This window comes from Ictalurus furcatus, chromosome 16 (assembly GCF_023375685.1).
Source record: "Ictalurus furcatus strain D&B chromosome 16, Billie_1.0, whole genome shotgun sequence".
NCBI classification, from domain to species: Eukaryota; Metazoa; Chordata; class Actinopteri; order Siluriformes; family Ictaluridae; genus Ictalurus; species Ictalurus furcatus.
The window spans coordinates 18,202,718-18,216,208 of record NC_071270.1 but is presented as its reverse complement, the minus strand read 5'-3'; the positions used below and the strand labels follow the sequence as shown (position 1 = coordinate 18,216,208).

The 13,491-nt window shown below is 37.0% G+C and overlaps 1 protein-coding gene across 1 annotated transcript; it reads right to left on the bottom strand.

Moving 5' to 3' along the window:
* Nucleotides 1–394: 394 nt before the first annotated feature.
* ubxn8 (UBX domain protein 8) lies at nt 395–12,160 on the bottom strand. The gene is made up of 8 exons (XM_053645329.1): nt 11,957–12,160; nt 11,574–11,702; nt 8,422–8,498; nt 6,776–6,901; nt 5,518–5,646; nt 5,331–5,372; nt 3,487–3,561; nt 395–2,133 (listed from the first exon to the last, which is right to left on the bottom strand). Exons 1-8 carry the CDS (start codon nt 12,039–12,041, stop codon nt 1,966–1,968), a joined length of 831 nt encoding a protein of 276 aa, XP_053501304.1. The 5' UTR covers nt 12,042–12,160; the 3' UTR covers nt 395–1,965.
* Nucleotides 12,161–13,491: the final 1,331 nt, after the last annotated feature.

Sequence of the window (13,491 nt, the reverse complement as noted above, 5' to 3'; positions counted from 1 at the left end):
AAAAATAAATTGCCTTTTTTTTTGCCATTAATAAAAAAAAATCTTTGGTTCTAATGTTAATTATGCTGTTTTCCTTCACTGTAATCTGTAATGTATTACAGTTTCATAACTTTGCTGTTGAGGTAACTAAGAGCAAGCTCCAATCCACTGTTGGGTTTTTGTTTTTTCAAACCCTCTTTCTGGATCCTTAGCGTCATGTGAAACTGTTCCACTGTAAATATGGGATTAATTGAGTAGAATTTTAATTCCTGTAAAGAGAGGTTATACAAAATCACCTACCTCAACCACTTCAGTCACTCTAATGTCTAAATTCTTGTTTTTGTAACACTTCCTATAGCAACATCTTATAAAACATTAATATTCCACCCACCCTTAATCATTCACTGTTCTTGAAGACATGATCCACAGTATTTATTACGTTATTTACAGTCCTCTCAAAGTATTAAAACAGCAAGGACAATTCTTTCATTTTTGGTCTACATATACATTTGGATTTGAGATCAAAGGCTGAATAAGACACTAGATCAGAATCTCACTTTCCTTTCCTGATCTTTACATCTAGACGTGTTAAACAACTTGGAATATGGCACCTTTTGTTGGAACCCACTCGTTTCTCAAATTATCAAAAAATATTGTAATGTGATCGACAGGTGTTTTGTAGGGCCCAGATATCCCTGTCAGATTGACTGTTTAAACAATTAACAGATTTGATTATCTACTCCTGCTTTGAGCCCTGGGTTTTGCCTGTGAAGGCTGCATTTGTTACAAAGGATAAGCCAACATGAACACCAGAGAGCTGTATATGGGACAGAAGCAAGCCATTTTGACACTGAGAAAAGAGGGGAAATCAGAGTCATTACATAAGCATTGGATATAGCCAATACAACATTTTGGAATGTCCTGAAAATAAAATAAACCACTGGTGTATTAACAACCAGACATGGAAACAAGACCTCCAAAACACACAAGCTCTTTGGTCAAGCATGGTGGAGGTAGTGTCATGGCTTGGGCTTGCATGGCTGCTTCTGGAACAGACTCTCTAATCTTTATTGATGATGTAACTCATGATGGGAGCAGCAGAAGGAATTCAGAAGTCCACAGAAACATCCTGTCTGCCAATTTACAGAAAAATGCATCCAATCTAATTAGGAGGAACTTCATCATGCAGCAAAACAACGATCCAGAACACACTGCCAACTCAACAAAGGACTTCATCAGGTTGAAAAGTGGAACTGTTTTAGACTGGCCAAGTCAATAATGAGATCTTAACCCAATGGCACATGCATTTCACCCCCTGAAGAGGACACTGAAGGGAGAACCCCCCCCCCCCAAAACAAACAAAAACTTAAAGAAGCTGTGGTACAAGCCTGGAAAATCAACACAAAAGAAGAATGCAACAGTTTGGTGATGTCACTGGGTCACCAACTTAATGCAGTTATTGCAAGCATGTGATATGCACCAAATATTAAGTGTTGTTTACTTAAAGACTACCTGTTCCAATACTATTGCTCACCTACAAACTGGGTGATCTGCCACCAGAGTTCTAAGTTGTTTAACACATCTAGATTTCACAGTTATCTAGATAACACATCTAGATTTAGATGTGTTATCTAGATAACACATCTAAATTTCTGGAAATGAAAACTGAAATACTTTCAGAAGGGATATAAGGTTTGCTAACAAATTGTCAGCAAGTGCTATAAAAGTACTGAAAAGCATATTACAGTGTACTGTATCAATATCGTCACATAATATCAATATCGTCCTTAAGATATAGATGAATCATCCTTATAGATTTTTTGCTACAATAAAGAATACAGAAGGTGTTAAAATGATACAGAACCAGATGTGACTGACATCTATTTAACTGTGTCTAATAGATCTAATATTTCATCATAAAAGGTCCAGGTGCCTCGATTCAACTACTGAATTGCTGAAAACCTTCACAAAGACCTGAGGATGGTATTAACATGTGGGAGGGTCTTTTTCCTCCACGTTAAGAGTGGTGTGCGCGCTGATCCCGACATCTTCCATACTGAGGTCTGATCGTGTGAGCAGTGGCCTCCTGGGGTACATGTACAAGGCATAAAGAGTGGGAGAGTATCCAGACTTGTGCAACCAGTCTAAAAGGACCTAAAAATGATAAGTAAATATTGTATTACAGCTTTAAAGGAAGTTTTCAATGAAAAAGTTGCACCATTTTCCATTTAAGCTAAATGTAATCAGCCAAGACATGTTTCCACCAAGATGTGTTAATGTTAAACATTTGCTTCTTACTTGGTTTTGCATTAGAATTTCAATTCTAGCTAAGAAGCTTTGCAAGTCAATCTCAGCCAAATTCTTTTCTGTAAAGACACTGTATGGACTAAATATCTGCTTCTAAGTGCAATCAGGTATTTTAGGATCATCACACAGACTTGGTGTGCTTCTTTAGGGCACAGTACGACTTAATCTGATCTATAAAAACAAACAAAACTTCATCTGAACACAAATGCGTAGATGACATTTTAGCTCGACTGTCATTGGTTATCAGAGTTACACACATGATGTCATGATTATGTTTGCACAGGACACAGTATGGTACCACCTCCATAATGCACAAAGTTGAGTCCAAAATATGGAACAGTAATGGCCATAAAATCCAATCTTAATCTCTCTGACTTAAGGACCTTTCGCACCGAGCGTGATTAAGCGGTGTGAATGTACGACATGATGACGTTCTTGAATCAGACCAATAGATCCCTATGGATCTATTCACACCGGGCATGACTTTCAACCAGTGTGCCGATTTTTCCCCCGTGGCCCTGCGATGAAACGGGCCGTCCAATTAGATTTGAGCTTCAGATCACGTGCCCGGAGCCGCTGCTGTTTTTAGGGTCATCTGCAGTGTCATTTCTTCTCCAAACTTGGTGTATTATGAATCCAAAAAGTTCAATTTTGCTCTCGTCTGACCAGACTACACTCTCCCGGTATTTCATACGGCTTGTCCAAATGAGTTGTAGCAAACTTTAAACGAACTTTGACATGCCTTTTCTTTAGTAATGGAGTATTGCGGGGTGAGCGTGAGCAGTGTAGTGCATTGCCTATTGTTTTCTCTGTGACGATGGCACCTGCTGCCTCCAGATGTTTGTATGAGGTTTTATTTTAGGCAAATCTTGCAAAATCTGTTAGAATATCTGAGGTGTTTTACATTTTCAACATTGTTTTAGTATTGTAGAAATCCTAGAATGTGAACAAGGCATACATCTGGTATTTATTTATTTTATTAATGCAGCAGATTTTAGTCGAACTATTAGTTGGACAGACTTGGACTATTTATTATAGCTTCATAATTCCAGTGCAAGTCTAAAGTGGCAAATCTCAGACACCAAACATGTCTTGGCTGATCGACTACATCGGAGATATGTAGAAAAAAATTTGGCAAAGCATTTTTTAAAAACTGTTTATCTTTAACATGCCATGAATGAACCAGGATATACTACTCACTGTAGATCTGCAAGTTTTAAAAAACCTTCTTCGGACTGTTCGTCCACTGGGACATCTCAGAGCAATTTTTACAACCTAAAGAGGAGTTAATCAACATTAATCAGCGAAAATATACATTCCAGCATTCATTCTTACAGCATTGCTGACATCATGGGGAAGATTTTGTGCCAGACAGAAAAACAGCACTGGGCAAAAACATTAAATGCAAAGCTGTCTGTGTAACGCATTTCATTTGTGACATGAGGACAACGTGCCACAATGAAAAGCAAAACCTCTACTGCATTGCTCTTACATTGCTTTCTCTCTTCAGTCAAACTGGGTGGTGTTGTTTTTAAAAAAAAAAAATTAATTAATTAATGCTGACTTTGTGCCAGAAGTGAATGTAAAGTCGTGTGAAAAAATAAGTACACCCCATGGAAATTGTTGCCTTCTTTGACATATTTGGACAAGCAAACATTTGATCCTCTTTGACTTGTGCCTATTAATGAAGTTGATATACTTGAACAAAACAACTAGGAAAGTTAGCTTTTTCAAACATTTATTCAACAGAAACATCAATAGATGTGATATTCTTCTGTGGAAAAAGTAAGCACACCCTTGGCCTCAGAAGCTAGTATTGCCCCCTTTAGCAGAATAACCTCTTGTAGGCGTTTTGCATAATTGCCCACCAGGCTTACTAGAATTTTTGGCCACTCTTCCATGCAACATTCAGTTGCATGATGTTTGACGGTTTTCTTGCATGTACTGTCCGTTTCAAATCCTCCCACAACATTTCAATGGGATTCAAATCCGTCTTTGACTAAGCCATTCCATCACCCTCTACTTCTTTGATTACTCTGTCCAGAGCACATTATTCCAAAAGGCCTGGTCTTTGCCTATATGCTCGTTGATAAACTGTAGTCTTGCAAAGGCTTTTTCCTCGCATATCTCCCAGGCAGGTCAAATTTGTATAATCTCTTTATGATTGTAGAAGCATGCACTTTGACACCAACAGTTGCAAGACTGACTAGCAGATCCGGTGATGAAATTTTGGGGTTCTTGGAGACTTCTTTTTTTTGCATCAAATGGTCTGCTCTTGGGCTGAATTTGCTGGGCTTGCCAGTCCTGGACAAACTGGAAGTCTTTTGAAATCTGCGGCATTTGTAGATGATTTTCCTTACAGTGGAATGATGTATTTCAAATAATTTGGAGATCTTTTTAAATCCCTTGCCAGACTCATAGGCATCCACAACCATTTTTCTGAAGGCCTTATAGATCTCTTTAGATCTTGGCATGATGACACCACACACCTCAATTACAAAGGGAACACTAGACACTAGATATGAGAGGGGTATAAATAAGACTCCCTAAGCAGGTTCAAATCACTGGACACCTGATTCTAATTTTATGGATTTGAAGGTGTAATAAATGTATGGGTGTAGTTACTTTTTCCATGTGACTGATCCGTTTTTTGTTCATTAATACAAAAATGTCAATTTTATGTGTCATTTGCTAGAGTGTGTCACCTTTTATTAATAGGCAATGTTCCAAAGAGGATCAAATGTTTGCTTGTCCAAATATGTCAAAAAAGCCAACACTTTCCACAGGATGTAGTTATTTTTTCACAGGACAGTATTTCCCTGTGTATTTCACTTTCATCAGTGCATTGCAGTTCCACACTGAAATGCACTCACTGTCCAATCACAGCCCTGAGCCATAGTCAGCGGTGTGGTTGTAATCGGAGGAAGAGTTGCTGTCCATAGAAAGGAACATCCTTTATAGTTTTTCAGAATTATTACGAAAATGTGTGTTTTGTTAAAGTGTTAATATGACTAAGCAAGCTTTTAGAGAATGAACACACTCACCCCATTAGTGTCTTCTGAAGGTTCATCAGGTAAGGTTATGATCTTAGATAGAAAGATTAAAAAAAAAAAAATCACACAAAAAGCACATGGTGAAATGATAAATACAACCTCATACCATACTCCATTAACTTCACTATAAATAACACTGCCACAGCAGTGACTCAATGTAATCAGGAACATTTCTTACCTTTTTTTCTTTCGGCAGTCGTGTTAGGACAGGAGCCTGATTCGGTGCCTCTAGCTCCTTCCGCTTCCTTGCGGCCCTCTGGTTAGGAGTCTCATCGTCGCCATCTGTGTTTGCCATCGTCTGTTCCTCCTGCATCATTAGCTACAGTTAGTGCAGTGGGAGGCATTACAGCAACTAAAACCGTCATAATAACACAATTTATTAGTGATCTGGAAAAGACTAGTCTTGGTTTAACCCTCTTACCCCTAAGTTCCCACAGTATTATGTCCCATAACCCTATATTCTCCAGAGAAACAGCACGCCAACCCTGAGTTCCTGGGCCAAAATCAACATTTTAATTTTAACATTTTTAGGCCTTGAATCAACTTATAATAATGTATTTGTGTAATATTACTTTGAAAATGAAGCAGTTCAGTGTTTTTACTAAACTTAGAGCACAATTCTTAACTAGAGAAATTACGTAATAATGCTCGCTAAAATCCTTCTACTCATTTAGAAGTACCATACGAGCATCAGCGTGGTCAATGCCTTTGAATAAATTCAAGTAAATAATAAATAAATAAATGCATTTTAGCGCCAAAAGTCAAGTTTCTGGTGATAATCAGACCAGCAGGTAGTGTTTTCACGAATGCACAGAAATGGTCCCGTTATGACTCCAGACCCCTGCAGTGTCAGTCGCACTGGTTGATGCTGAAGATGAAGACAGATCAGGGTCTGAATCAGGAGAGTTTGCGTCTCTATCAGTTTCGGTTTCGACATCGCCTGAACTTTCACTGCTGTCACTATCTAGAATCCTCGCTCTCTCCTGTGTAACTGTGTATGTTTTTTCTTTTTTTTTCCACTGTTTTAGATGTACCCGTGTTCACTGTAGGTGTAACTTTAGCTGGAACACGATTAGCTTTTCGCTTTGGCATTTTTAGTTCACTTCTACTATAACACCAATATTCACGCTTGGATCAGCTTCATCGTAATGCCGGCGTAATGTCATAATCACGTCCTGACGTCAAGACGTCATCAACCTTCCAGGTTAAAAAATAATAATTAAATAAGTAAGGAATCATAGCAGAGTAATGCCGGTACACCGGCCTTATGGGGATAACGTTTACACTGTAAATCCTCTATATCGGCCTTACGGGGATTTGGCATAGACGACCAAGCCGGTATATCGTCCTTACGGGAATAGATCAAAGACGGGCAAGCCGGTTTTTCGGCCATACAGGGTAAGAGGGTTAAAAAGGTGTATGGTCAGGTGTCTCACCCCTCCTAGTGTGAAACCCTGGCTAAGTTTCCAGGTTTGTCCCGTCACACGATAGAAGTCTTCCTCTTTCTTCCTGAGCACTGCTTCCTGTCGGGGCTTCACGACTGCCTCGAGGTATTTGTCTGACTATTTAAAAAATACATACAAAATGTATTTATTTATTTTTTACAGGGACAAGTCACAATATATATTACAACAGTCTAAGCATAAAGCTAAATTTCAACCGTAATGCCTGGGTGGCAGTTACAATAGTACCCTATAGAGCAGTGTCCATTCAGTATTACACAATCATATTACATACACGCAATATTCTACATAAAGTAAAAACAACTAAATGATCATGAAGAACATAATATATACATGTACATGCAATTCTACATTTAAATCAACATATCCGACAACTTCCCTCTCCTTATCCCTTTAACAACCACAAATTACAATAACTCAAATGTTCACAGGACTGTTTTTCCTTCAGCCGTTTTGTTTTTTGTTTTGTTTTTACACCTGATTTGAATGTTTTTAAGGTGCCACATTCTCTAATGGCTGTCGGCAGAGAGTTCCAGTATTCAACTGCTTTAACTGAAAAAGCTGACCTGGCAAATGCTGTCGATCTGTATTTAATATAACACTCACCTCTAGTTGCTGACCTAGTCATCACTGTAGCATAAGTATTATGTACTATCAATTGTTTGAGGGGCGGTGGGGCAAGACTATGTAAAATTTTATATACTAGTGTTACATTTGCCAATATAAAAAAAAAATTATCAAATGTTAAAAGATTGTATTTATAAATAGTTTTACAGGAGTGATACAAATTCTTTTTTTTTTTTAATCCAGTCAGTACCTTAAGCTTATAAAGTGCATAATCAGTAAAATCAGTTTCTGTTACTAATTAAGCAACAAATGTTAAAAGTTGCAGAATGTAATGTTAAATTTACAAGTATGAACACTGCCATGCAATGCATCTGTCATATTTTTTTTTTGGGGTGTCTACATGCAACCAGGTGAGAAATACCGGCCTCGTAGTACAATGTCAGCGCTCCAGAAGTAGATATTTGACATTATGAGACTTTGCAATTATAAACTATAATCTGGCTTGAGTGGTAGATATGCTATAATGATAAATATGTTATTTACATGCCAGTGAATATACATGTTAGAAGTTCTTCAAATATTGCTTAACTCCATCAAAAATACACAACTGAAAAGTACTGCTCTGACTTTAATTAATATTAAATATTTATGGCACAATATCTTAAGATCATGGAATTTTCAGTTCGCTTATATTAGGCTAGTATATTGTGTAATTTAAAACCAGTAGCCACTTTGGTAGCAAGTCAGCTAAACTTCGGTAACTTACAGTATATTATTGGCAAATACTAAACTGTGTGTAAGAAGTATACATTTCTTTTTTCATCAGTGCACATATAGGTTCTGCTTCATTCATTTCAGGCTTTTGTTTAGATTTTTCCAGCCCTGAAATTACAAGGGACATTTGCAACTCACCTTGCAAGCAACAGAGGGCCATAAACATTACAAACTGCTTCTTTAAAAAAAAAAAAAGAAAAAGAAAAAAAAAAAGGCTGAGCTTGAATTGATAAATCAATTACCACACGTGTGTAGCTTATTTGTGTGACTGTCCAAACCTTAACACTGTGTTGATGCTGTTGTTCCCTTCTTGCTTTCTTCTGTTTAAGTATACTGTGTGCATCTTCAGCAGGACCTAGAATGACAGTACAGCGCTCAGGGCCATCCATTTTACTTGTGAAAATAATCTACATAAGTCCAAAAAAAAAACAACAACATTCATCTGAGACAAAAGCTGGGAGCAAAATGTGTTATAAAATTTCTCTAGTAGAAGTAGGAGTTAATCCTAGGAATAAATTGTAATCATGAACTATGGAGAAGATTTTTTGCCAGACAGAAAAGCAATCCCACTCAGGGGAAAAAGCTGAAATGCAATACACAGATGCTTTTCACTTGTGATATGGAGAGCAAACTGCAAAACCTAAATTGTATTCCTTCTTATACCTTATACCTCTTCTTCATTTGGCTATATCTACAAGTAACAAAAGCACATAATTCAATTCATAACTGTTTCCCTTCTAGTCTGTTTTCCAGCTACTTACCATAAATGCTTATTTTTGTCTACACTCCTGATAGCAATAATAGTATTTTTAAACATTTAAATAGTTTATGGTGCCATGACCAAAGGCTTCATCTTTCTATAAGTAATAAGTTATAATCTATTATACCACAGTGCAGCTGAATGCTCGAATATGATTGGTCGGAAGGAGTGTATTATTTTTGCTTAACAGCACGGCTCAGACAGTAGTTCCAACTGTTTCATTAACAACAGCTTTGTATTAATGTGCTCGTTCTAATACGTTATTTTATTGCAAAATCTAGACATAATCTAAGACTAATGAAAAAAATAAAAAATTTTAAAAAATAGTTGTGGTTAGCACGTTTGCCTCACACCTCCAGGGTCGGGGGTTCGATTCCCACCGTGGCCCTGTGTGTACGGAGTTTGCATGTTCTCCTTGTGCTGCGGGGCGTTTCCTCCGGGTACTCCGGTTTCTTCCCCCAGTCCAAAGACATGCATGGTAGGCTGATTGGAATGTCCAAAGTGTCCGTAGTGTATGAATGGGTGTGTGAATGTGTATGTGATTGTGCCCTGCGATGGATTGGCACCCTGTCCAGGGTGTACCCCGCCTTGTGCCCCATGCTCCCATAAACTCCAGGGACGCTGAAGGAAGGATAAGCGGTATAGAAGATGGATGGAACCTATAGTCATTGATGCAGTGACGTTTTTTTGTTAGTAGACATTTTATTAGAGCTGCAACAACTAATCGATAAAATCGCTAATAATCGATTATGAAAATCATGGTCAACGAATCTCATTATCGATTAGTTGGTCTGCGCGCAGCACAGGGGAGATTTACTCATTACGTTACTTGTGTTCCGAAAACAACCATTGCAGCGTGAATACTAAAGTTGTGACCCAAATGAAGTACTATACAACTACACTATGCACTGTGTACTCTACCATGTAGTGTATGGATTTTAGAAAGGTAATATCATCTAAATTGGAACACTAGCGTTTTTTTACTAACCGGAAGTATAAGCCACTTCCTACATGACGTCACATGCACGTAATGCGACGGCGTTAGCTTTAGCCTAGTACCCAGAATCACCGTACATGACTTTCTTTTCTCTCAATGACCATCAGACGGAGGCGAAATCGTCAAGTGACTGAGGAAGAAAATGTGCGACCTCCAAGTCCTCTAAGGCAGTGGGGCATTTTATATTAAACGCCGCGGAGAAGATTTATAAACTTTATAAAGCGGAGTTTGTGTAGCACGAGCATGACAGTGATGCTGTCGCAAGTTGCTTAAAAGGTTTAGTTTAAGTTTATTGTCATTATATGCTGTATCAGTGTAACTCGTGTTGTTTATTATAACGGAAGTGATCTATTAGTAACGAGGCCGTGTTGCTCCTCACGAGCAGTGTAGCGCGAGTAATATCTGTAATGTCTAAAACATTATGATCAAAAGTAAACAGAAGTAAAATAACATGTCTAAAGGCAACGAGTAACAGAAACCACAAGCTGCAGTGAATGAGATTTTATGATTAATTTAGGACTGCAGTTTAATTCAGTGCTTTTTGTGCATCCATAAAAAGTAATGAATATATACTAGTATATTATATATTTTGTGTGTGTGTGTCATATATATAATATATATATATATGTGTGTGTGTGTGTGTGTGTGTGTGTGTATAGTGTGTAAAGTATTTATGAATTTTTTTTATAGCACTTAATTAAACTACAGTCCTAAATTAATAATATATATTCTGGTGTGTGTCTGTGTGTATTGGGTTCTTTTCAGTCTTATATAATTAGACAAACAGTTGTGTAAAGTTTTAGTCTCAAGTTTATATTTGTAGCACTGTTTGTGGATTTAATTTTAAATAAACAAAAAAAAAATGGTACTGAAAGTTTGCCCCGCCCCCATCCGATTAATAAAAAAAAATCAAAAAAATAATCGGCCAACTAATCAATTATGAAAATAATCGTTAGTTGCAGCCCTACATTTTATTTAACATTTATAGAAGGAGTCTCTGGTGTCAGCACTTTGCAACTGTCACAGCGCTTTGCAAAGTTTCCCAGAAAGTCAGGACAGAGAAGTTTACACTTTCTTGGTAAAATAACAAGCTGTTTTTGAGTGAGTGAGTGAGTGAGTGAGAGAGAGAGAGAGAGAGAGAGAGAGAGAGAGAGAGAGCGTGAACCTGCATGGTGTATGGTGTAAATAATTACATGTAAAAGGTAAAAAATGAAACTGACTCGCTCTGGATTTCTATTTTGTCTTCGGAAAATCTTCCTTATTTGTGCTTTGATACGAAATTCTGATGATTCTGTGAATACGCAAATCAATGCATGACATAATCTGGCGACATTTTGAGCATGTTTTATCTGCGTTCCCCCTGAAAAGACATGGCAGTGCTGCTGAACTCTACTCGTAACAGTATGAGACTCCTCTGAAACTCTCCTAAATACCGGACGAGTGCTTCAAGACTACTCTTAAGGCGAAGACTCCAAGTTTGTACATTGCTCTCATTCTTAAGCCTAAGTAGCTACACAGAGTTCCTGATTTATAATATTGGTGTGTTTTTTTTTTTTATTAGCACTTATGACCAAAAACTTACTGTGAGCAGCTTTATATAACATCCCAAGCCTTAGATTAGCTCTCAAATCTTTATCAGCGGTCATGAGTTGAAGAAGAAAACCTTGTAGTACCTTCCACTGACGGTGGGGTCGCTGGACACAGGTAAGATTTCAGTTTGGGGTACAAGCAAGAGCTCATCCAAGTCAACACACCGAGTATCAACAGCCCACGACCTGCTAACTTCACTGCATCCTTCACACCTGTACAACACACAGGAATGGAGCATTTACTGTAGCACAATTACACATTTACACACGTTATTAATAAACTATAGACACGGTTCATTTTGAGGAAACAACAACAATAGCGTAATTAGACTCCTTAACCCAGATCCAGAAAGTACCTAGGAAGAGCTACGTAGTATTCAAACTTTTTTAAAATTAAGTATGCGAAAAACTTTATTTTATTTTAATGAACTGTGTTAAATTCAGTTTTCGAAGACAAAACATATCACCTATTATTGAAAACTTCCACGATACAATACAAAATAACGAGAAAAAGAAAACGCCAACATATAAAAACTCTCTCGCTGCAGCCATTTCCAGATTTGTGGCTCGATCCTAAATTGGATTTGTAGTGCACTACATGGAGTCTAAAAACATTCCGTTCACACGCCGTATAGTGCACGATGGAATAATGCTGGATTTGGGATTCAACCCCTTCGTTGCCGGCTTTCATGCGGAAGTGCTGTTTTCAAAATAAAGACCTCAAGTTGTTAAGCGTCATTACAAAATAAAAGGTACACCTACTCTAAAGAAATGCATCAAGCAAGGAATCAATAAGGGCTGCACGATTATGGCCAAAATGATAATCCCGATTATTTTGATCAATATTGAGATCTCGATTATTTATCACGATTATTAATTGATTTTAGTGACAACATATTTTTATTGCACTTTCACATTTATTAAGTTTTCTCATGCCACTATATAACACACAAGTAGGCATGAGAAAACTTGAGCTTCTCAATTATGACAGAATTTAGGAACATAATGTGAGCCATGACACATTAATTTACCTTCTGATAAACTAAATTTAATATTTTCAGTTCATTTTACAGGCTGTATGCAAAAAACAAATGTTAACCTGTTTCACCTTGTAAACAAATACAATAAACATCAATGTTCAGCGTTTGAAGTCTGCTCCTCTTATATATATTTAAAGCTACACTATTAGACATTTTCCACTGTCATGGTTCTGGGCTGGAGTCAGTTCTCGAACCGCTCTGTGTATATTGTGTATATATCTGAATAATCTCATATAGGATGTGATTGGGTGAGTTCATTTACCCGTCAGATGCAAAGCGCTTTAGTTTAATGGTGTTCATTACTGACTCTCCGATCAGGATTTTTACAGACGATACGATCCAGATACCAATCTTTTTTTATTTAAACTTTAATCAGGAGGTCATAAACAGTTAAATGTAAACTCTCTGCTCGTGGTCACTGTTAATTGAGTTAAAATAATAGCAATGAGATACTGTTGGTTAATTGATAAATAAAAAAGCATAAAATATTTATTTTTAAATATGTTAAAAACAATAACGAATCCTAATTAAGAGTAGACTAACACAAAAATTATCCATATTAGGAAAAAGGCTAATAGATTTCTAAGGAAATAGCGAACTAAGCTTAATGTCAAATTGATATTAAATGCAACCCATAGTAATTAAACATTATTTCATTTCTCATTTTATTTATATTTTATGAAATTATATCTATTTTTTATATTAAGTGATTTATTTATAACTAAGCACATTTTCTGTCTTTACATTTTAGCAGTTTTATTTTTGTTTGTTTATCAGTTTTAGATGGTTTTCCCCAGTACAGTGTTCCATGTCTGCTGATAATAGTGTGTTTTGGGGGGGATTAATCAAAATATGGCAACTGATGATGACTTTTCTAGTGATATCTGCAACCCTGAGTTTAAATGAAGTGAATTAGCGTTAGTGAAGGAGAGCGGCAGTGTACTGTATGTTTACAGACCAAA

Coding starts and splice junctions, on each gene's coding strand:
- ubxn8 (XM_053645329.1), bottom strand. CDS start 12,041: ATGGCTGCAGCGAGAGAGTTTTTATATGTTGGCGTTTTCTTTTTCTCG. Junction 8,499..11,573: donor GACCCCACCGTCAGTGGAAG/GTACTACAAGGT, acceptor CTGTCATTCTAG/GTCCTGCTGAAGATGCACAC. Junction 2,134..3,486: donor TTAAAACTTGCAGATCTACA/GTGAGTAGTATA, acceptor TATCATTTTTAG/GTCCTTTTAGACTGGTTGCA.